The sequence below is a fragment of the Bombina bombina genome, chromosome 4, assembly GCF_027579735.1.
Source record: "Bombina bombina isolate aBomBom1 chromosome 4, aBomBom1.pri, whole genome shotgun sequence".
NCBI classification, from domain to species: Eukaryota; Metazoa; Chordata; class Amphibia; order Anura; family Bombinatoridae; genus Bombina; species Bombina bombina.
The window spans coordinates 855,865,919-855,891,661 of record NC_069502.1 but is presented as its reverse complement, the minus strand read 5'-3'; the positions used below and the strand labels follow the sequence as shown (position 1 = coordinate 855,891,661).

The window sequence follows — 25,743 nt, the reverse complement described above, 5'->3', positions numbered from 1 at the left end:
TATCTCAGTATGCTCTTATGACAAGCACTGCTACCATATATAAAGCTTGCTCCTGAGTCTACCACAGTATGCTCTTGTGACGAGCACTGCTGCCATATATAAAGCTTGCTCCAGAGTCTACCACAGTATGCTCTTATGACGAGCACTGCTGCCATATATAAAGCTTGCTCCTGAGTCTACCACAGTATGCTCTTGTGACGAACACTGCTGCAATATATAAAGCTTGCTCCAGAGTCTACCACAGTATGCTCTTGTGACGAGCACTGCTGCCATATATAAAGCTTGCTCCTGAGTCTACCACAGTATGCTCTTGTGACGAGCACTGCTGCCATATATAAAGCTTGCTCCAGAGTCTACCACAGTATGCTCTTGTGACGAGCACTGCTGCCATATATAAAGCTTGCTCCTGAGTCTACCACAGTATGCTCTTGTGACGAGCACTGCTGCCATATATAAAGCACGCTCCTGTGCCTACCTCAGTATGCTCTCATGAGAAGTACTGCTACCATATATACAGCACACTCCTGGGACCACCTCAGTATGCTCTCATGATAAATACTACTGCCATATATTCAGCACGCTCCTGTGAATACCTCAGTATGCTCTTGTGACAAACACTGCTGCTATATATACAGTATGCTACTGTGCCTACCTTAGTATACTCTCATGACAAGCACTGCAGCCATATATACAGCACACTCCTGTACCTACCTCAGTATGCTCTCATGACAAACACTGCTGACATATATATACAGCACACTCCTGTGCCTACCTCAGTATGCTCTCATGACAAGAACTGCTGCCATATATACTGCACACTCCTGTGCCTACCTCAGTATGCTCTCATGACAAGCACTGCTATATATACAGCACACTCCTGTGCCTACCTCAGTGTACTCTCATGACAAGCACTGCTGCTATATATACAGCACACTCCTGTACCTATATCAGTATGCTTTCAGGACAAGCACTGCTGCCATATATACATAAAAACCAGGTGCTATGCATGTGACGTCCTGCTTACCTCCGTGTGCATCAGGAAGGTCTGAGGTTTGGTTCCCGGTCTTGTCAGACATTGTCTTGTTCAGCAGAACTGAATTTGCCAGATATTATTAAAAGGTTTCTCCTTTACTGGCAAATGCAGGGATGTGTATTGTATGTGATCTTCATAGTAACAGGAGCCTACAGAGAGAGAGAGAGAGGTCTCATGTATAGATCATTATCATAGGGGAGATGGTTGAATTATGGGTGACAAATACCTGTATCTGAGCGTCCTACACAAACCAAGATACAACAATCACTCAACTTAGTCATAAAGAGATTAAAATGAATACAACTAATTAATGCAACATATACACAAAGTGTTCTAACAATTAAATAGTTTTTATTTATGTCACTAAATGCAGATCTTTATTCCTTTCTTTTCTAAGCCATTTAACACCCCTGAGTTGAAGCTTTTTCTATCCATGTGAACATTTTTATGTTTAAATATCAATTTCAGTGCTTTTTTTCTGTGAATTACCCACACAAATTATAAACAGTTTTTTTCACAGACCGAGCATTTATAGAAAAAAAGTTTGCATTATTAACCAAATATGGTAAAATAAAACAACATATATAAAATGCAAAAAGTTAGGTTTTTGAGTCATTTTTCAATAACGTACATGATATACAATATTACAGGCGTTGTTATTTCCTCAAGGGAAGTGAATCAAGAAGTATATTTATGCCCATAGAGCTGTATACTACACAGAAGTGGGTGACACTGTGTGAATAAAATAACTAAATCTTTATTATTTCCCATCATCCTCTGCAGCACATCAGGCTTTATGATTAGTTTAGCAGCAGCACATTGACTAATTATTAATCCCTACACTGTAGAACTAAACTAAAGTCTGGTGAACTGCAGGGGGTGTAGGAGACATTGATGTTGTATGTATAAAACATTTTTAATTAATCTATATATAACTAATAATTTATTTATCCATAACTTTTATCACTAATGTCCTCTACATCCCCTTTATTTGTCTCTCCCACAAGCCTCCTCTGTAGCACCTTATATACAGACACTTAAAGTGAATGTAAATTTTAAGCTTTTTAATCTACACTACCAATTCTCAATAAACTTCTCATTGAAACCGCAATGTTTTTATTCATAAAAATTATTTTTATCATATTATAATTTATCTTATCTCTGTTTTGAAGGATAACTCCTCCCATCCTGGACTTCCTGTATTCAGACAACATTGCGTATAGAGCTGTCCCGCCTGCTCTATTACGCAGTCCTGAAACCCCCTTCACAACGAGAACTCCATTTGCGCATGTGTTTTAAATCGATGTCTAATATGCACATGCGTTCCCTGATCCATTGAGAATCGTTATCCGCAAAGAAAATTACATTGCGCATGCGTGGCAAAATTTTTCATTGCGATCTCATTGCTTGTCAATCACGAATCTGCAGGGAACGCATGCGCAGTTACATCGCGTGACGTAGAAAAAAAGGGGCTGGATGCCACGGGGTGCAATCGATTATTTGTTTAAAGAACGGTCAATCACCTGAGAAATGCGGGACAAGATGGCGGACGGAGGAATAAAGTAAGAATAATATCGATAAATTCCTTTATATTTGTATGTGTTATGCTTTTATAAAAAATGATTAATTAAACTAGCCTTTATTTTGCGAGATTCACAACATAAGGATGAGAGGTGACGGTGAGTTTACATTCACTTTAACATTATAGAGAGATTCTCTCTGCCTCACATACACCACCTTTCCTATCACACCGTATGTAGAGATATGCAGTACTATGGAGAGGTGCACATCGCCAACACTTTATATGTACACATTTAAAGCTATACAGTGGTTTCCTCTGGCTAACACACTCATCACCCTACCCAATACATTATATACAGGAATATAATATTATAGAGAAGTTCCCTTTTACTCACACATAAAGCATCCTCCCCAGTACCTTATATAAAGATATATAATATTATAGAGACGTTTCTCCTGCTTCACACATATACACCCTCTCCACCCCAGTACCTTGCACATGAGAATATTAAACAGGTTCCCTGACTCACATACACACAGCTACCTCTTAATACCTTACAGATTTATATTATAAAGACGTTCCCTCTGACTAACACACATTCAGCCCCTCCCCAGTACCTTATATGGGCATATTAGTGAGGTTTCCTCTGACACACAGCTACCTCCCAGTACCTTACAGATTTAAAATTTTATAAAGAGTTTCCCTCTGACTCACACACAGATATCCCCTCCCCAGTACCTTATATAAAGATATATAATATTATATAGAGGCTTCTCCTACCTCACACATATAATCCCCTCTCCAGTACCTTATATGGGCATATTAAAGAGGTTCCCTCTGACTCACGTACACACAGCTACCTCCCAGTACCTTACAGCTTTAAAATTTTATAAAGAGGTTCCCTCTGACTCACACACATATAGGCCATCTCCAGTACCTTTTATACATAGATATTATATTATTGAGTGGTTCCCTCAGACTCACACACACAGCCCCCTCCTCAGTACGTATATACGAATGTATTATATTATATGTTCTCTCTGACTCACAAACACAACCCCTCCCCAGTACTGTATATAAATATATATATAATATTAGAGAGGTTCCCTCTACCTCACACACATAGCCCCATTTATAGTACCTTTTATACAGATATTTAATATTATAAAGTGTTTCCCTCTGACTCACATACATATAGCTCCCTTTCCCATCACCGTTTATACAAAGATATAATATTATTGAGTGGTTCCCTCAGACTTACACACACAACTCCCTCCCCAGTAACATATACACAAATGTAATATATTATATGTATGTATTGGGTACTTGTAAAGTGCGGCTAATCACCCGTAAGGGTTTTTAGCGTCGTAGAATTTGTTGGCGCTCTACAAATAACCAATAATAATAATAATAATAAGGCGCTACTCATTTTATTGACCTTGTATATGGTTCTCTCTGACTCACAAACACAACCATTTCCCAGTACTGTATATAAATATATATAATATTAGAGAGGTTCCCTCTACCTTTCACACACAGCCCCATTCCTAATACCTTATATACAGATATTTAATATTATAAAGAGGGTCCCTCAGACTCACACACACAGCTACCTCCCCAGTGCCTTATTATTATACTTTATTTATGAAGCGCCATTATATTCCGCAAGATAGGGAGGGTATTAGATGGGAAGGGATAGAGTCGAGCGGGCAGGTAGTGAGGCATGAGGAAGATAAGGATAAGGATAGATAGTAAGGAAGAAACTTTATTCTCAGTGGCTGGATGGAAGATGCAGAGGGTGGCAGAGGGAGTAACTGGGCCTGTTGATGGAATATTGCAGGTTGGTGTTGGGATGTTGCTTCGGATAGTACGTGTTTTGTTTAAAAAGTAGTCTGCCAGGTCTTGAGCACTAAAGACAGACGGAGGGGGGGGTGGAGCAGGTGGGTAGAGGAGAGAGTTAAAGGTGGAGAAGAGTCGATTAGGGTTTGAGGAAAGAGTAGATATTAGAAAAGAGAAGTAGGTTTGCTTGGCTAAGTGAAGGGCAGAAGTGTATGAACGAAGAATATACTTATATTGTATAACAACAGGTTCAGAGTGAGTTTTCCTCCAGCAGTACGGGAGCATTTTTGCAAATAGCGTGTTTGCTGAGAGTGCCAGGGCTGTAACTGACGGCGTGATGTTTTGCACAGCTGGGGAGGGGCAAGCGAGTCTAATGCAGAGGAGAGAGTTTTGTTATAGTGGGCTGTTGCGAAATCAGGGCGGTTATAGTGAAAGTGTGAGGGAGGAGATCTTGAATGATTTTTGAAAATTGGAGCAGATCCACAGCATGTAGATTTCTACAGGTGCGAGGGCGGGATGGAGAAGTGGGTTTAGCTGTTGCATTAGTATTATAGGTGACCAGGTGATAGTCTGAAATGGAAAAAGGGCGACAGGTGAGGTCAGATATAGAACAGAGGTAGGAAAATACCAGGTCGATGGAGTGTGCATCACGGTGGGTAGGGAATAGGGTGGATTGTGAAAGACCGAAGAAGGATGTGGGTGAAAGAAGTTTAGAGGCAGCAGGGCAGACGGGTTGTCAATGGGAATGTTGAAGTCCCCAAGAATTAGGGTTGGTATATTTGTAGAGAGAAAGTGAGGAAGCCAGGTGGCAAAGTTTTCAAGGAATTGGGAGGTAGGTCCAGGAAGGCAATAGATGACTGCCACTTTGAGGGAGAGGGGGGAGAACAGGTGAATACAGTGGACTTCAAAGGAGAAGGAGAGAGAAGGGATTGGAGGTAGGTACTGATAAGTGCAGGAGGGGGAGAGCAGGATACCAACACCGCCGCCACGTTTCTCACCTGGCCTAGGGGTATGGCTAAAGTGAAGACCACCATGTGTGAGAGCAGCAGTGGAAAGTGTCAGAAGAAGATAACCAGGTTCCGGTAATTGCTAAAAGGGTGAAAACATTTGAAATAAACAGGTCATGAATGGTTGTAAGTTTGTTGCAGACAGAGCGAGAGTTCCATAGTGTGCAAGGAATGTGTGCGTATGGGATGCATTGTATGGAAAGGAGGTTATGTGTGTTGCTTTTATTTTTATTTTTTTCCTTTTTATCTTATTATTGATGCATATTATATGTAATACATACATTTTTACTTTAGGACATTTCCATTCAGTAACGTACAGCGTATTTTGTAAATATCACAGATTCAAACAACAAACAAAATATTGTTCACAATGGTGATCATTATGTCCATAATAATTGCATATTTTTCCTCCTTTTCTTAACACTCCATTCCTATCCTTCCCTATTTCCCTTGACTCTCCTAATCAGCACTGTTCTATGTACGTTGAGAAACAAAGAAAAAAAGACGACGGCACTACGGATGCTGGGTCCCACCTTGTATTCTTGTCTCATATATTGTATGAGAAATGATAATAGTATACTTGGGGACTTAGGTGCTGTACATTGGGAGAAACAGACTAGAAAGTATCAATTGCTGAACGCAATTGGAAGAATGTACTTGAATAGCACTCAACAGCATAGGGTCAAATATTTGCCAATGGTACAATAGGTAAAGAAGCCCAACATAGGGCGGATTTTAAAACTTAACTTTTAATAAGAATATTAAAATAAATGTGAGAAATTAAAAAATCACAGACAGTGTGGTGGTGAAAAAATGCGGCTCAGAGGAGGGTTATTCCTCCAGGATCTAATTATATATATTGTAATTCCCGGTAAGCTCTCCAGAGGATGTACCCAAAATTATAAGGGTGCTATATACATCTCGTATATCACCCTCGTTATGAGGGTCATGTATCACATTCGAGGTGTCTTATTCTTGTACTTTCCTCTGAGAGATGGGTGTGGGTGATAATAATCACTTATTGTGGACCTGGGTTGGGGGTGTCCCCACCGGCTCTCTAAGTGTCAATACTTAATAATTAATAGTTATATAATATTCTGCATAATACCCCACGGGTGTCTTTCCACTCTTGGATGGCTTGGAAAGTATTTACACCTTTGATATTTATAAACCAAATTATCACTTGAAAATTACGAGTATTGGTAATGATGTATTATTATAGTACAATATATACAATATAATATTGGTTCCACTTTATAATCTCTATAGAATGAGATTGGCCACCTGGTGTATATATGTAAGTTATCAATAGTACCACCCTAGGTTAGGGTAGCACTGCTGTACTATATAGTATGGTTCTTTATTGTCAGTTAATCCGCTAGGATATATAATTAAATACACCTTGGAAGTGAGGTCCAGAAATATACCCCTAGTTGTAAGAGTAATGGAATCTTTGATATTATTATATTGTTCAACTAGTGCAATACTCTGTAATCGTAAATGTATAGCTCTGTGGGTTTGTTAAAATAATTTAAAATATCTGTTAATTATGCTAATTATATCCCACTCAGAGCTACACATAAATATAGACCCAGTGTGTTATCTACTGGTTTATTACTAGATGTAAATGCCTAACATTGTCAGCTGAATACTCTGGTGTATGGTGCTTTACATAAAACAGGGGTGCTTAAGTCTTAATACAAATTGATTGCAACAATTTCAGGCAGTTGGCTGCTGTTGAACAGTAATTGGAATATCAGTATGATTTTCTTTCTTTTTGGCTTTATGTATACAGAGACCACCGTTGTGCCAGTAACGGTAACTTTATTACTTAATATCAGATTTCTTACATGTGGTCTGATTTTGTTTACAAACGCCGGGTAAGCAGTATCAATATTAACCCCGTGCTTAATCAGGTTGTATGTTCAATACGCAGCTTTGTGTATCTCCTAAATGAATATTATATCTTAGCCATGCGTTTTGAGTTTGTTCCGCTATTAAATCATATATACCATTGGTTAGACAGTAGCGTAACTTGTAAAGGAACCTGGGTATTAAAATTGTTACAGTTAAATCTCCCAAATTATTATGATAAGCTGAGTCGCTATATCCTTTTGGTGCGGAGGATCAGAGCCCCCTTCCCATACTATATCAGTTTAAAGTACACAGGCTACTTATAGTTGCGGTTCGTGGGGTACTTGTATAACTAATAGTAAGTAAGCGGTCAGCCGCTCTGGTGCCTCCACTTCTATGCTGTTGAGTGCTATTCAAGTACATTCTTCCAATTGCGTTCAGCAATTGATACTTTCTAGACTGTTCTATGTACGCCTTTAATTATGTGTACTATTATTTATGCATAATCTAATTAAGGGGCAGAAGAAGAAAACAAATTATCTTCCTCCCTCCCCTTATATATGTTGCCAATTGCCCCTTAATTTTTCTGTCAGAAAATATTCTGTTTGTATAAATGGTTTTAACAATTGTTTTTGCAGCTCTGTATCTAAGGTTTTAAAGTGAATGTCAATTTTGATGCTAAAGTGCCCGGTTTTTAAAAATTCGATTAAAAACAGGGGCACTTTAATTCATCAAAATTTACATTTCACTCCTGTTGTGAAAAAAAACTTACCTTTTAATCTTCACAGCAGCTCCAGCTTCCTCCGGTTGTTGCAAGTCATTTCTGATGTCAGAAATGATGGATAGGTCATCCTCCAATCACGGCTCCCCCCCCCCCCCCCAGGGGAATCAGTGTCTGATTGAACACTGTGATTGGAGGAAGCCGGATTCCTCATTTTAGACCCAGGAAGAGGTTTTGCGACGGGTGGAGGAAGCTGGAGCTGCTGTGAAGATTAAAAGGTAAGTTTTTTTTTCTCAACAGAAGTGAAATGTAAATTTTGATGAATTAAAGTGCCCCTGTTTTTAATCAAATTTTTAAAAAACGGGCATTTTAGCATCAAAATTGACATTCACTTTAATACATTTTTACCATTTTTAAAAGAACATTTTAATATATTTTTCTGTCTTAAACTGTGAGTGTACTTGCTCAATCTGTAGTTGCATTAAAATTTAACCTCCTTCAATGATTTCCATTCCTTCAGAATCAACTTCCTACTAATAAGAATGATCATATTCAGAAACCAAAAGTCATTTCCTTCCTCCGCCCTGTCACTGAGAATTTTTTTTTTTTTATTATTGGTAAATATGATCCTTCTTCCTAAAATACGGGAGCCCCAGTATTCTATTTTTCCCAAAAATGTCTGACTATAGGGACATTTTATTAAAGTTTCTATAAGGAGCAGGTGATTGGGTAATGGTGGGCCCATATACACACCTATGTAATATATGATACTATAGAGGTTCAATTTTACTCACAAACACAACCCCCTCCCCAGCAACATGAATACAGATACAAATAACCGATAATAATAATAATACATATTATAAAGAGGTTGCCTCTGCCTCATACACTCAGCCCCCCGCCCCAATACCTTATACACAGATATATAATTATAGATAGGTTCCCTCTGCCTCACACATAGCCCCCTCCAAAGTACCTTGAGAAATATTATAGAGAGGTTCCCTCTAACTCACTCATACACACAGTTCCCATCCCTCTGTCTCACTCATACACAGCTCTACCTTCAGCAATTTATGTGGGACTTACTAAAAGGAATGACAAGGGTGAATAACAAAATGGAGTGCCCATAGAAGTTAAAAGTGATATAGCCACAAAAATATGAGACATATCAAATAGATATTTACCAGATATGTTCCCCAGGTACAGTAGCATATTCTGAAAGTGATATTATGTGGGATTATTGATGCTTTCTATGGAATAACAAGGGTGAATAACAAAATGGAATGCACATTGACTTTAATGGTATGTAACATTAGAAGTGCTACAGCAACAAAATTATGAGAGATATCAAGAAGATATTTATCAGATGTATTCCCTGAGTGGAGTAGCATATTCTGAAAGTAATATTACAGTATATGGGATTAAATCTGATTTCTATAGAATGACACTTAAAGTGAAGGTAAACTTAGCATGATTCGATTAGTGGCAAGGTAATACTTATAAAATTAGAGGTACTTTAATTCATCAATTTAATTATTTTAATATATTTACAGAGTTATAAGCCTTTTTTTTTTGCCATTTCTAATCGTTTCCAAATCAGCCCGTTTTTTTTTTTTTTTGGTCCGGTCACTTTCTTGAATCAGCCAAAAGAAAGTCTGGCCGTTAGGCGGCCGTCATTTGACGTCACAACATTGCTGGACATTCTGCGCATGCGTTGGCATTATTTCCTTTAACTTCCTACCCGGGCTCGCTCCAGTTTAGCGCATGCGCAATTACGATAGAGACCAGAAAATATTGACTCCGTCCTCTATTTCAAAGAATTTCACTCACGCAGGCGCAAATAGAAGATAAGCCAAGGTGTGCGCATGCTTTTGAAGTACGTATAGAGCGGGTGGGACCACTCTGTACGTAATAGACTGTAAAATCCGGAAATTCATGGAGGGAGGATCGAAGACCAGCAAAGTACGTAAAAAACATTAGTTAAAAATACAATAATACATATTTAAATAATAAAAAAAAAAATTGCGATCACACTATACAGACATCCCAACCTGCAAAAACTCATTTCAGGGAGGTGGCTTCTCCCGCTACTGCGCCCCCCCCCCCATCCCATTTATATATTGGACACCTTGAAACCCTAAACAAGAGAGACTTATCATTAAAGTAGCTTCCCACTAAAGTCACATAAAAAAGTAGCTTTATTGCACAACCACATACAACAAACCTATTTTCCAGTGACCGTACCCTTGTTGAATGCTTAAATATTTTAGAATACGAAGTTTAATTACATGCAGTAAATAAGGTAGTATTTGTGTTTTATTTTATTAAAATCAGTGGGGGCTTTTTGGTTACTGATGCTTTGAAGGTTCTATAACGTCCCAGCAACTAAAGGCATTCCTTAAAGAAACACTTTTCCGGATTTGGGCCACATTGAATCATGGTACTTGGAGTTTCAGGGAGATTGCAGTCCATTTGCTGGCATCAGGGAGCCACTATTACAATCAGGGAGACTCCCTGAACTTCAGGGAGACTCCCTGCACTATATAGTATGTTAGTAATATAAAGGTGAGAAAACCGGCAAACTTTACCTTCACTTTAACTTTACAACCCATTAAAGTCCATAGAAATCAGCAATAATCCCACATAATCTTACTTTCAGAATAAGTTACTGTATCTATGGAACATATCGGGTAAATATCTACTAGATATGTCTCATAATTTTATTGCTATAGAACTTTTAACTTTATAGCCCATTAAAGTCTATGGGCATTCCATTTTGTCATTCACCCTTGTCATTCCTTTCATGCACACACAGACCCCTCTCTAGTACCTTATCAACAGATATATCATATTATACAGAGGTTCTCTCTGCCTCACACACTCAGCCCCCTTTCCATTAGCTTCTATAAATATATAAAATATTATAGAACGTTTCCAATTGCCTCACACACAGTACTATTGAATGTACCTTATACAAAAATATATATTATAGAGGTTCCCATTGTCTCACACACAGACCCCTCCCCAGTACCTTATATACAAATATATATTATAGAGGAGTTCCTTTGCCTCACAAACAGCCCCCTCCCCAGTACCTTATACACAGGTATATACTATAATAGAGATCTTCCCATTGCCTCACACACACAATACTATGTACCGTGTATAAAAATATATAATATTATAGAGAGGTTCCCATAGTCTCACACACAGACCCATTCCCAGTACCTTATATGCAGATATATATTATACAGAAGTTCCTTTGCCTTACACACACAACCCTCTCCCCAGTACCTTATACACAGGTACTGTATATAATATTATCCTTATCCTCGAGTAGCAGCTAGATCCCCTGCAGCTAAAGGACCGGTGAACTCACAGACGTTACGTGACTGCAGTGACATCATCAGTCTTTTAGCCGGATTGAATCTAGCTGCTCCTCTGGTAATAGATTTGATGTAAGGGGGCGTGACAAGGGTGAGAGGTGAGCTGTGGGTGCGGAGACATGGGGTAGGAGAGGTTGAGGAAGGGGCTATGTGCGAGACAGAATGAAGTTTAGAGTCTACAAGGGCTAGAGTGTGAGATAGAGGGGCCGCGAGTCTACAGTGGTTGGGGTTTGAGATAGAGGGGGCCGGGGTTTATAGTCTATAGGGGCTGGTTTGTGAGACAGAGGGGACTGCAAGTGTACAGTGACTGAAGTGTGAGAGGGGGCGTCACCGTGGGGTAAGAACCTGTACAATGGCTGAGTTGTGATACGGGGCTGCTGATGGTCTGTACAATGGCTGAGGTGTGAGACGGGGCTGCTGATGGTCTGTACAGGGGCTGGAGTGTGATGCAGGGCTGCTGATGGTCTGTACAGAGCTGGAGTGTGAGACAGGAGTGCTGATGGTCTTTACAGGGGCTGGGGTGTAAGACAGTGGGGGCTGACGTCTGAGACAGAGGGGGGGGGCTGTGTTTCTGTACAGTGGCTTAGGAGTGGGGCAGAGGAGGACTATGAACAAGTACAGGAGTGTGGTGAGAGAGAGGGAGACTGTGAATCTATACAGGGGCTGGGGTGTGTTTAAGTGAGAGACAGAGAGGTCTGTGAGACTATGCAGTCAGGGGCTGGGGTTTGAGGGAGACTGAGAGTCTATACATGGACTTGGGTGTGAGATGGAGTGTATGTGTGTGTGGGGGGGGGGGCGACTGAGGGTCTGTACAAGGGCTGAATTGTGAGACAGATGAGAGGGCAGAGAGTCTGTTCAGGGGCTGGGATAAGAGACAGAGGAGCTGGAGTATCAGACAGAGGGGGCTGAGAGTCTGCACAGTGACTGGGGTCTGAGACAGAGGAGGGCTGACATCCGAGACAGAGGGGGCTGTGTGGCTGCACAGGGGCTTAGGAGTGGGGCAGAGGAGGACTATGAACCAGTACAGGTCTGGGATGTGAGAGAGAAAGAGACTGATAATCTGTACAGGGACTGGTGTGTGTGTGTGTGTGTGTCTGAAAGAGAGAGAGGTCTGTGAGACTATACAGTCAAGGGCTGGGGTGTGAGGGGGGCTGAGAGTCTGTACATGGGCTTGGGTGTGAGATGGATGGGGGCTGAGAGTCTGTACAGGGACTGGGATGTGAGACGGGGGGGGGGGCTGAGAGTCTATACAGGGGCTGGGGTGTGAGGGGGGCTGAGAATCTGTATATGCATGGGCTTGGGTGTGAGACAGGAGAGAGCTGAGAGTCTATGCAGGGGCTGGGGTGTGAGGGGGACAGGGTCTGTACAAGGGCTGAAGTGTGAGACAGATGGGAGGGCGGGAGTCTGTACAGGGGCTTGGGTGAGAGACAGATTAGGCTGAGAGTCTATAGAGGAGCTGGAGTATGAGACAGAGGGGGCTGAGAGTCTGCACAGTGACTGGGGTGTGAGACAGAGGAGGACTGAGAACCTGTGCAGGACTGGGCTGTGTGTGTGTGAGAGAGAGAGAGACAGAGAGGGGGGGGGGGGGGCGCTGAGAGTCTTGGATTGAGGTGTAGGACAGAGGGGGCTGAAAGACTGTGCAAGGGATGGGATGTGAGACAGAGGGGGTGGGATTCTGCACAGGGACTGGAGTGGGAGACAAAGGGGATCTTGTACAAGGGCTTAGGTGTGAGGCAGAGGAGGACTGAGAACCAGTACAGGACTGGGGTGTGTGAGAGAGAGGGTCTGATAATCTGTACAGGGGCTGGGATGTGAGACAGATGGGGGCTTAGAGTCTATACAGGGGCTGGGGTGTGAGGGGGCTGAGGGTCTGTACAAGGGCTGGAGTCTAGAAAAGAGAAAAGGGAGAGAAGCGCAGGACACAATTCAAGTGTAGAGCCAGACTTTAATAAAAATGACACACGTAATAAATGTTCTCACAAGATAGAGAACATAAATAGGCACATCAAATAAAATGTATCCTCCGTAGTTCCGTTTGTAGCTTCACAGGGCAAAATACAACAGTTGAGACTGCTACGTAGAAGTCTCAACTGTTGTATTTTGCCCTGTGAAGCTACCATAGGTCCTCTCCTGCCGGGTGCACCCTTATCTGAGGATTTCCTATTGGCTCATAGCCGAGGGTGTGTGTGTGTCCTCCTGAAGTAGTGGATCGGAATTTGAGGCTTGTATGTTGAACCAACGGAACTACGGAGGATACATTTTATTTGATGTGCCTATTTATGTTCTCTATCTTGTGAGTACATTTGTTACTTGTGTCATTTTTATTAAAGTCTGGCTCTACACTTGAATCCTGTCCTGCGCTTCTCTCCCTTTTCTCTTTTCTAGACTATACTGTGTTTGGGTTATCTGGATATACCCATTTAAGAGGAGCAGCAGGATTTATTGGATTGGGAGCCTCCAGCGTTTCATGAAATACTAGCTCGTCATGAACTTTTTATGAACAATACAAGTACTTGTATTTTGTATTATATATATTATTTATATTCTTTGTGATACTTGTATATAATTATACCACAGTACTAATCTATTCTGAACAGCAGAAATAAGAAAAATACTTTTTATTATTGTCCAATATATATATATATATATATAATTTGTTGGACTTTCTAGATTTTTATGTTGATTTTATTTTATATACATATTTTACGTATAATATATTTATTTCTGGCTAGACTAGCGCTACTCGATTACTCTTGGTAGTAAAAAATTTTTTTTTACAAGGGCTGGAGTGTGAGACAGAGGGAGCTGATAGTTTAACAGGGGCTTGGGTGTGAGACAGAGGATGGCTGAGATTTTTTTTTACAGGGGCTTAGGTGTGAGCGAGAGGTGGGCTGCAAACCAATACAGGACTGGGGTGTGAGAGAGGGGCGGGCTGCAAACCAATACAGGACTGGGGTGTGAGAGAGGGGCTGAGAGTTTGTACAGGGCTGAGGTGTGAGACAGGGGGCTCAAAGCCTGAACAAGGGATGGGATGTGAGCCAGAGGGGGGCTGAGAGTCTACACAGGGACTGGGGTGTGAGACAGATGGGTTGAGAGTCTGTACAGGGGCTTAGGTGTGAGGCAGATGGAGGACTGTGAACCTGTACTGGGGTTGGGGTGTGAGAGAGGGTTAGAGGCTAAACCTGTACAGGTGCTGAGGTGTGATACAGAGGGGGCTTAGAGCCTGTACAAGGCATGGAGTGTGAGACAGAGGGGGGCTGAGAGATCTCGGAGGGGCTGGGGGAGAGAATCAGAGGTGGAGGATACAGGGACTATACAGGAACTGGGCTGTGAGACAGTGAGATTTGAGAACTTGTACAGGGGCTTAGGTGTGAGGCAGAGCGGAGATGAGAACCATTACAGGACTGGTGTGTGTGTGTGAGAGAGAGAGAGGACTGAGTCTGTACAGGGACTGAGGTGTAAGGGAGCTGATATTCTGTACAGGGGCATGAAGTGTGTGGGGGCTGAGTGTCTATACAGGGAATGGGGTGTGAAACAGGGGGGCTTAGAGATGGTACAAGGACTAGGGTGTGAGACAGAGGGGGCTGAGAGTCTGTATAGGGACTACAGTGTGAGGGGGCTGATACGATGAGCAAGCTGTATTTGAGGGAGTGAGGACTTTATCAAGTGCAGTCTGTGTGTTAGGGTGATGGGTACAAGTCTGACCTCTTTAATAATTGTATATTTATCATTAGTATATGTGATGAGGTTACAGGAAGTCAGTCTGCATGGTTGTCCCATATAGGGTGTGACAAAACTGGGAAAAAGTTTGTTTAAAAAATTATGTTTCTTATTGCTATTAGATATTATTATTACTGTTGCTATAATTGACCATTTATGACTATCTTAATGGTGTTAAGAGAGGTGAAAAGTTAGGGGTGACATGAAGCCTTTTAACTAAATATGAAGAGGAAACCACATCCTAGAGTAATGCAATATATATAATTATATGAAGCACATGCACAGCTGTTCAGAAGGTAGTATGTATAAGGACCAGTCTTACAGCAAATGTAGTAGCGCAAATACTTACTTAGTGCACAGTATTTGTTGTGTCCTCACTTTAGCAGCCTCACACACCTAAATTATAAGTTATGCAGTATGGTGCGGTACGGCTATACCGCTAAAATTTGGAATGGCATGTCTCCTGTATTACAAGTTGTGGCATTATAGCTATACCGCAAGCATTTTACCTACATTATACCTGGTAACCCCTATCCTGCCCCCCTATACTGCTGCCCTCTATAATAAAGTTATTAACCCCTATCCTGACGATCCTGCACCTCGCCGCAACTAAATAAATAGTTTAACCCCTAAACCGCCGCTCCCGGACCCTGCCGCAACCTATATTAAATTTATTAACCCCTAATCTGCCCCCCCTACACTGTCGCCACCTATAATACATTTATTAACCCCTATCCTGCCCCCCACTACACCGCCACAACTCTAATAAATTTATTAACCCCTAAACCTAAGTCTAACACTAACCCTAACACCCCCCTAACTTAAATATTAATTAAATAAATCTAAATAATATTTCTATTATTAACTAAATTAATCCTATTTAAAACTAAATACTTACCTTTAAAATAAACCCTAATATAGCTGCAATATAAATAATAATAAGTAGCTATCTTAGGATTTATTTTTATTTTACAGGTAACTTTCTTTATCATTTATTTATTTCCAGGCACAAAGTACAAATCAACAAGTACAAATTTATCACATGAGTAAATTTCTTTGTTTAACAGAAAGAAGAAAAGAATGGTTATCAATCAGAAAAATAGGAACAATCAATAATTAATTCACTCTTAAATTCAGAGGATCCACAAAATCATATTTTAAGAAAGTTACTACCACAAACTTTCCAATATCTTACTCTTCGTTATTGTACACTTGTGCTGTTTCCCTGGTTACCTAAAATAATATAACAGAACATAACAAAACAAAAACAAAGCAAGTAAAACACAACAGAACACTAAAAACAACAACAACAACAACAAAAAAAAAAGGGGGAAAAAAAGAAATGAAATGAATTGAGATCCCCCCTGCCTCCAGCTTCCAGCTTCACACCTTCATCTTACCAACAAGAGAATGTGACATTAATACCAAGAGTAGGGGAATAGATTATTCAAGATCAGAGTTCCAAAAAAGTCTGATTTATGAAAACATTTGGTTAATGCATATTGCAAATTATTAGATTGTTGTTGTATTAGAGTAAGCCATTTGTCAAAGAAACTTTTTATTTGGTTCTCTGAAAGGGAATTGATATTTAGTTGTTCAAACATTATTTGAGAGAACACGGCTTGTTTAAATAGACCAAACGGAGGAGCAATCCTCTTCTTCCAATACCTGAGGATTAGGTTCCGTCCTAGCAGGATCAGGATATCAATAGCTTTATGGAATGTAATGTTGGTCTCACTAGTTAAAAAGAAAACCTGATACATATCTAATGTCACATTTTCATGTAGGACTTTAGAGGCCCAGTAGGACACTTTAGACCAAAACTGCCTAATTTTAGGACAGAACCAGAAACAGTGGAGGAGATCATCCTTTTTTTTTTTTTACACTTAAAACAATTAGTGGATTTATCACCAGCCCACTTGGCTAACAGTCTCGGTGTAATATATGAATTATTAATTAATTTAATATGAGATTCTTTCCAGGAGGTGGGAATTCTTGCCTCTCTTACTTGTTTAATACTAAAATTAATTTTTTCTACTGTTATTTCTTGAAAATGAGATCTCCAGTAGCCATTTAAAGTTTCCAACCCCAGTTGTCCTTGTTTCGACATTAAGATATTATAAATTAGCGAGATAGTATGAATGCCATTTTTATGTAAAATGATATAGCCTTCGAGCTTACCAAATTTTTTATAATCTTGTCTAATATTTTGTATTCCATTTATAAAATGTCTAAGTTGCAAATATGCATAAAAGTTTTGATTTGATAGATTATATTCTTGGAGAATAGATTCGAATGTTCTGACTGTATGTTCATTGTCAAGAACTTGGGAGATGTAAATTAACCCTTTCTCCTCCCACCTTGTAAAAATTCCTGATGTTAAACCTGGAGGGAAAAGGCTGTTACCTCTGATAGGGAGGTATGATGATATGCGATAGTCTATGTTTAACACGGTACATAATTTCTGCCATGCTGAGACAACATTACCAATTACCGCTAACTTTTTAGTGTGTTTTGGTAATTGTGCCATTGGGCAATGGATAATAGCTTTGAGAGAGAGAGAGAGGGGCAACCATCTGTCTTTCGATTAGAGGATTTGTGAAATAATTAGTATCTGTGATCCAGTCACAAGCAAAACGTGCCAAGATAGCTATATTATACCATTTTATATCAGGAAGCGCAAATCCTCCATATTCTGAGAGCTGGTATAATTTAGTTCTAGATAGATAGTGCCTTTTTCTGTTCCAGACAAAAGATGAACAAATTTTGTAAAAAAGCCTTAGATCTTTATTAGAAATAAAGACAGGAAGATTTTGAAGAAGATATACTAATTGTGGGAAGAGAATAGACTTAATTAGCATGACTCTGGCCGAGAGGGAGATAGGGAACAAGACCCATCTGTCTAATTTCTCGACAGCATTTGCAAAGAAAACAGAGAAATTGTTATCGTACCAAAGATTAGGATTTCTATGAAGATTTATTCCTAGGTATTTGATGCTTTCTGTAACCTGTAGAGGGTGTTCCCTACAACTATCTTTATTCTGATATATCCAGAGAATTTCAGATTTGCTTAAATTCAATCTGTAACCAGAGAAGGAACTAAATTGCTTAAACGTATTTAAAACAAGAGGGATACTGTTTTTAGTGTTCTGCAAAAACAGCAGCAAGTCATCAGCATAGAGTGATAAGACCATTCGTTGGTCTCCGATTTTTATACCTGATATGGTGTCTCTCAGGAGGATTGCAAGAGGTTCTATAGCAATGTTGAATAAAAGGGGTGACAGGGGACAGCCCTGTCTCGTTCCTTTATGGATATGGAACCTAGGTGTTGGAGCCCCGTTGACTAGGACATATGAGGTAGGTGAATTATAGATGGACCTTATTAATGAGAGAAAATTCACTTTAAACCCAAATTTATCAAGGGCGGTGTATAGGTGATCCCAAGTGACTGAGTCAAAAGCCTTCTCGGCGTCGGCGGTTATCAACGCATAGTCTTGTTCTGGGTTTTAAACATTATCCTGCAGATTATACCAACAATATTCTAATACAGTAGTGACACGGCGTATATTTCTGATAGAGGATCTCCCAGGCATAAAGCCTGGTTGATCCTCATGTATAATTTGCTCTATACCAGACTTAAGTCTTTTTGCCATTATAGAGGTAAGTAATTTATAATCTACATTTAGAAGTGATATAGGCCTATATGAAGATGGATCAAGAGGATCTTTACCTTTCTTTAATATTAAAGTAACCGCCGACGCCGAGAAGTATTCCGACATAGGCTTCCCAGCTGTAAAATATTCATTAAATAGTCTAACCAAAATAGGAAGTATATCACATCGAATGATCTTATAAAATTCTGATGTTAACTGATCAGGGCCAGGAGCTTTATTTGACTTGGCATGGAGTATTGCCTCATCTACTTCTTCTAGGGTGATAGGACTATTTAAGACTTCTAAAAAAGCTAGAGAGATTTTAGGAGGTACAACTGAATTCCAGAAAATATCTTTGTTTTCAAAATTAATCTCATTCGCCGCATATATGTTTTTGAAATATTTGAAAAAGCTCTCTCTGATCTCTAGTGGGTCTGAACATCTATCTTGGCCGACCCTAATAGCTTCAATTATATTGTTCTTTTTCCTGGCCTTATTTAATCTAGCCAGAAATTTGGCTGATCTGCCGAATTGCCCACTGTACTTAGCATTAATTTTAATATCTTCCCTTAGCATTTTCTCTTTGAAGAAGAGATCATATTCCTGTTTAGCCTTCTGATATTTATCCCAAAGGGATTTAGAAGTATTATTAATATAATTTTTATAAGAATTGCTAAGCTGATTAGCCAGCTGTATTTCACTGGCATTGAATTGCTTCTTCCTTTTAATCACATAGGCTTTAATTTCACCCTTAAGGTAAGCCTTAGCAGCTTCCCAGTAAATCTCTACTTTATCTAGATATTCTCTATTGAAAGATTGATACTCCCGCCATCTCTGGCCTAACCAATCAGCGAACTTTTTATCCTGAGATAGATAGTTGGGGAAAAAGAAATTATTTACAAAGTTAGTAGTCGTATTCTTGATTGCTATGTTCAGAGAAATGATAGCGTGATCTGAAATTGTTATGTCAGAAATATGAGTATCAATATCCATCGCTAACATGACACTAGAAATTAAAAAGAAGTCTATTCTAGATAGTGCTCTATAAGACTTAGACTCACAGGAAAATAGTTGAGAGTCAGGATGTTTAATACGCCAAATATCATGGACCTTTAAGTTATTACATATCTGACTAAATATTTTGGCCTTAGCAGTAGGGAATTTAGAGTTATTTGGAGTACGTCTATCTAGAGATGGAGTTGGGATAAGATTGAAGTCTCCTACCAAGATCAAATTTTGTCCAATATACTGGGATAGCATCATGATAAGTTGATTCCAGAATAATACATCTACCTGATTTGGCGCATATATATTGCAAAAGATGTATTTAGTGTTCCCTATCTCAATCTCGACCAGTAGCCATCTATCCTCTTTATTGAGACTATGTTTCAGAATTCTATAAGATAGACATTTGTTGAACAAGATGGCTACCCCTCTCTTCTTCCTATTACAGGGGGAGGCGATCACATGACCCACCCATTTTGATTTAAGTTTATTTACTTCAATAGCCTTAAGATGGGTTTCTTGTAGGAAGGCAAGGTCGGGTTTGTGTTTACCTAGTTGCTTAATTATTAGCTTCCTTTTAATAGGGGAGTTTATTCCACCTATGTTCCACGAGACGCACTTAAGCATTTCTTCTACTCTTCATATCTATATCAGGTGTGGAGGTGGAGGCAGGGAGGGAGAGATAGAAAAAAAACCCCAAAAAGGAAAGAGGAGAAGGGGCCAAAAGGAGAGAAATTCTAAAAACAGAACTTTATGTAGCAAATAGCAACATCTCACAAAATCCAGAAATATATTTACAACTTTAATTCGTTCCCTCATCTATACATTAATTTTCAAATCCATACAAAATTGTCTAGCTTCTTGTTCGGTTAACAAAGTATGTGTGACATCCTTGTCTTCAATTATTATTTTGGCTGGGTAAATTAATCTGGCTTTATGCCCTGCATTAATTAGCTTGGTGCAGAAGGGTGACATGATTTTCCTTCTTTAGGAGGTTTCACTGGAGTAATCTTGAAAAATCAAGATTTTAGCTTCTCCTATCTGCACCAGGTCAATCTTGCGATAGGATCTTAGAAGTGTCATTTTATCTTGATAATTTTGAAATTTGATCATGACTGCCCTAGGCTTAGTTATCCCGTTCAGCAACTTCCTTTGGGGACCAACTCTGTGTGCTCTTTCAATCAACAGAGGAGTATTTTAGACGTCGTAATATATTTGTCCATATATATCACTCGCTTCCTCCCTAGGTGAAAATTCGATTAGGTGAAAAATAGTGTATAGGGTGCAGAAAAAAAAGTAAAGGACTCATTAGCGTGAAAAGAGGATAGAGAGAGAAGAAGAGAAAAAAAAATCAAAAAAAAAAATCAGGGCAATTGATGCCTATCTATACAAATAGTGTATGTGCATACAAATAAATAAGTGGACGTGGCTATGTATCAAAAACTTACAGAAAAATACAAAATAAGTAAAGTAATCAGTGCAAATGTCGTGAAGTATTGTAAGGGGGGAAAAGCGAGCTGTATGTTTATAGGTTTTTAACCACAATTTACATACATCAACTATTGTTTATGTGGCAAAATAGAGAAAGAAAAACCTATATAAAAAGATTGGGATCTAATATATTTCAAAACAGCAAAAAAATCTTATACCATGTAGATTGTCTCTCTATTTGATTTAATCAGCACCTGGAGAGTTTTGTAGCCAGGCTTCTTAAAGTAGCATGTCAGACACAATAAATACAGTGCTTATATGATCACAGAATATAGTTCTATATAAATGTAAGTAAAGATAGATGTAAATATATTAGTTAAACTTCTAGGACTAATAAGGAGTTTATAGTAAGATCAAATGCTTATGGTATATTAGAGAGAAAGATTTTCCTTAATAAAGCTGCAAGAACAATCTAGGCCCTAATGCACAGCTAGGCAAAAAATCTTTTCATAAAGTTATATTCGTCTAACTTTTGACTTTTTAACTCTTTGATCCATTTACTGTATTAGGCTTATAGGTTAAAGTAATACAATTGCAACCTCAGAGAGACTAAATATATAAAACAAACAAACAGACTTGAATACTGTCCATAATAGTATTGACACTTGGCACTTTAAAATGTCCAGCCGTTATCAAAGCTACTTCAACCCGCACGGCGGCGGTCCACCAGCAGCAATATGATAAAAAGTTCTCTTTACTTTAGGAAAAAGGACAAAGCAAACAGTCAGAGCAACAAACAGAGCAAGGAAACCAAGGAACCAGATATACTTGCACTTTCCAAGTTTGTAGTGAGTACGACAGCAGGAGTCCAACTCTACCCCGCATGTATAACTTGCAATGATAGCCTGTAGTACGGACTTTTGCGGAGCAGGCCTGTCTCAGCTGTTACCCTTGCAGTTGTCGTAGCACCTGTCGGGAAAACACAGCAACAACCCCGGCAGCTCCAACCAGATGACGTAGCAGTAGGTAGACAAACACTTTTGCCCTGCTCAGTACTCCGCCCCGGGTCTTTTACTCCAGTATATTCAGGCATCAACTTTACCAGGTACCCGGATCAGTGTAGCAGCACATCCTAAGGAATGGATTTGCTCCAGCGTGAGACCGCTACAGGCGGTAAGTTGGCAAACTTTAGGTGCGTTCGTTGCACTCGGCAGGACAGTAGAAGGTTTAGAGTTTGCAGGGTCCTTATAGTATAAGGGTATTTGTTCGTGCACCTATAATGGGGCAATTTCTACCTTCGTGTTGCATCCAAGGTGCCGATGTGGTATAGTTGAGGGACAGCGCCCTGTAGTTAGTCAGGAAAATCACCCCCGCGGGGTGTACTTTTTCTAGTGGAGAGGCTACTTGCGGCTCTTGCGACGGAGCATACCGCGCTCACGGGTTTCCTGCCGGGGCACAGATAGAGACTGCCCAGCTCCCTAGGATGTATATATCACACCAACAACGGGAGAGTAAGGCCAGGGAGGCAAAAGCTGTTCCAAACGCTGACTCTCAGCACCACGCCACAGCTCAGCGTGCTCTGCTCCGAATCAGCTCCTCCCACCGGAAACCCTTCTCTTTCAATAGATGGTCGGTAACTTTCAATTTATTTTAACTAGGTACAATAGCTATTAAATAGTTATTAACTATTTAATAGCTGCCTAGCTAAAATAAAGAGAAATTTACCTGTAAAATAAAAACTAACCTAAGTTACAATTACACCTAACACTACACTATACTTAAATAAATTATTCCTATTTAAAACTAAATACTTACCTGTAAAATAAACCCTAAGATATTAATTACATTGTAGCTATTTTAGGATTTATATTTATTTTACAGGTAACTTTGTATTTATTTTAGCTAGTTAGAATAGTTATTAAATAGTTATTAACTATTTAATAACTACCTAGCTAAAAGAAATACAAAATTACCTGTAAAATAAATCCTAACCTAAGTTACAATTAAACCTAACACTACACTATCATTACATTAATTAAATAAATTAACTACAAATAACTACAATTAAATACAATTACATAAACTAACTAAAGTACAAAAAATAAAAAAATATGTTACAAACATTTAAAAAATATTACAACAATTTTAAGCTAATTACACCTAATCTAAGCCCCCTAATAAAATAACAAAGCCCCCCAAAATAAAAAAATTCCCTACCCTATTCTACATTAAAAAAGTTGAAAGCTCTTTTACCTTACCAGCCCTTAAAAGGACCTTTTGTGGGGCATGCCCCAAAGAAAACTGCTCTTTTGCCTGTAAAAGAAAAATACAACCCCCCCCCAACATTAAAACCCACCACCCACATACCCCTAATCTAACCCAAACCCCCTTTAAAATAACCTAACACTAATCCACTGAAGATCATCCTACCTTGAGTTGTCTTCACTCAGCCGAGCCACCGATGGAACTGAAGAGGACATCCGGAGCGGCAGAAGTGATCCTCCAGTCTGCGCTGAAGAAGTCTTCCATCCGGGCGATGTCATCTTCCAAGCGGGGTCTTCAATCTTCATCCCGCCGACGCGGAACATCCTTCTTTCCCGACGGACTACCGACGAATGAAGGCTTCTTTCAAGTTCAATCCGATTGGCTGATCCAATCAGCCAATCAGATTGAGCTCGCATTCTATTGGCTGATCCGATCAGCCAATAGAATGCAAGCTCAATCTGATTGGCTGATTCAATCAGCCAATCAGATTTTTCCTACCTTAATTCCGATTGGCTGATAGAATCCTATCAGCCAATCGGAATTCGAGGGACGCCATCTTGGATGACATCATTTAAAAGGAACCTTCATTCGGACTTAGGACGTCGGAAGAAGAGGATGGATGCGCGCCGGAGGTCTTCAAGATGGAGCCACTCGTCATCGGATGAAGATAGAAGATGCCGCTTGGATGAAGATAGTTGCCGGTCCGGATCTCCTCTTCTGCCCGGATAGGATGAAGACTTTGGAGCCTCTTCTGGACTTCTTCTTGCCGCTTGATAGAAGACTTCAGCCGGATGATGGATCTCCAGCCCCTGCTTGGGCTTGGATGAAGATTTCGGAGCCTGGACGCATCGGTGATACCCGGTGTGGTGAAGATAAGGTAGGAAGATCTTCAGGGGCTTAGTGTTAGGTTTATTTAAGGGGGGTTTGGGTTAGATTAGGGGTATGTGGGTGGTGGGTTGTAATGTTGGGGGGGGTATTGTGATTATTTTTACAGGCAAAAGAGCTGAATTCTTTGGGGCATGCCCCGCAAAAGGCCCTTTTAAGGGCTGGTAAGGTAAAAGAGCTTTTCTATTTTAATTTTAGAATAGGGTAGGGCATTTTTTTATTTTGGGGGGCTTTGTTATTTTATTAGGGGGCTTAGAGTAGGTGTAATTAGCTTAAAATTGTTGTAATATTTTTATTATGTTTGTAATTAATTTTTTTATTTTTTGTAACTTAGCTTTTTTTATTTTTTGTACTTTAGTTAGTTTATTTAATTGTATTTATTTGTAGGTATTTCATGTAATTAATTTATTGATAGTGTAGTGTTAGATTTAATTGTAGGTATTTTATTTAATTAATTTATTGATAGTGTAGTGTTAGGTTTAATTGTAACTTAGGTTAGGATTTATTTTACAGGTAATTTTGTAATTATTTTAACTAGGTAGCTATTAAATAGTTCTTAACTATTTAATAGCTATTGTACCTGGTTAAAATAAATACAAAGTTGCCTGTAAAATAAATATAAATCCTAAAATATCTACAATATAATTATAATTTATATTGTAGCTATATTAGGGTTTATTTTACAGGTAAGTATTTAGCTTTAAATAGGAATAATTAATTTAATAAGAGTTAATTTATTTTGTTAGATTTAAATTATATTTAACTTAGGGGGGTGTTAGTGTTAGGGTTAGACTTAGCTTTAGGGGTTAATACATTTATTATAGTAGCAGTGAGGTCCGGTCGGCAGATTAGGGGTTAATACTTGAAGTTAGGTGTCGGCGATGTTAGGGAGGGCAGATTAGGGGTTAATACTATTTATTATAGGGTTATTGAGGCGGGAGTGAGGCGGATTAGGGGTTAATAACTTTATTATAGTAGCGGTGAGGTCCGGTCGGCAAATTAGGGGTTAATAATTGTAGGTAAGGTAGCTTCGACTTTGGTGGCGGCAGATTAGGGGTTAATAAATATAATATAGGGATCGGCAGTGTTAGGGGCAGCAGATTAGGGGTACATAGGGATAACGTAGGTGGCGGCGGTGTGCGGTCGGCAGATTAGGGGTTAAAAAAATGTATTCGAGTGTCGGCGATGTGGGGGGGCCTCGGTTTAGGGGTACATAGGTAGTTTATGGGTGTTAGTGTACTTTAGAGCACAGTAGTTAAGAGCTTTATGAACCGGCGTTAGCCCAGAAAGCTCTTAACTCCTGACTTTTTTCTGCGGCTGGAGTTTTGTCGTTAGATTTCTAACGCTCACTTCAGCCAAGACTCTAAATACCGGCGTTAGAAAGATCCCATTGAAAAGATAGGATACGCAAATGGCGAAGGG

At 39.5% G+C, this 25,743-nt stretch overlaps 1 protein-coding gene across 1 annotated transcript in view; it reads right to left on the bottom strand.

Moving 5' to 3' along the window:
• Window positions 1-11,346, bottom strand: part of LOC128657992 (gastrula zinc finger protein XlCGF57.1-like) — a 169,967-nt gene extending 158,621 nt beyond the window's left edge. Inside the window, exons 1-2 of the mRNA XM_053712430.1 lie at window positions 11,271-11,346; window positions 1,025-1,182 (exon numbers count right to left, since the gene is read on the bottom strand). Of these exons, the coding sequence (XP_053568405.1) occupies window positions 1,025-1,076 (52 nt within the window). The 5' untranslated portion in view covers window positions 1,077-1,182; window positions 11,271-11,346. The remainder of the gene's footprint in view (window positions 1-1,024; window positions 1,183-11,270) is intronic.
• Between the last annotated feature and the right edge of the window lie 14,397 nt (window positions 11,347-25,743).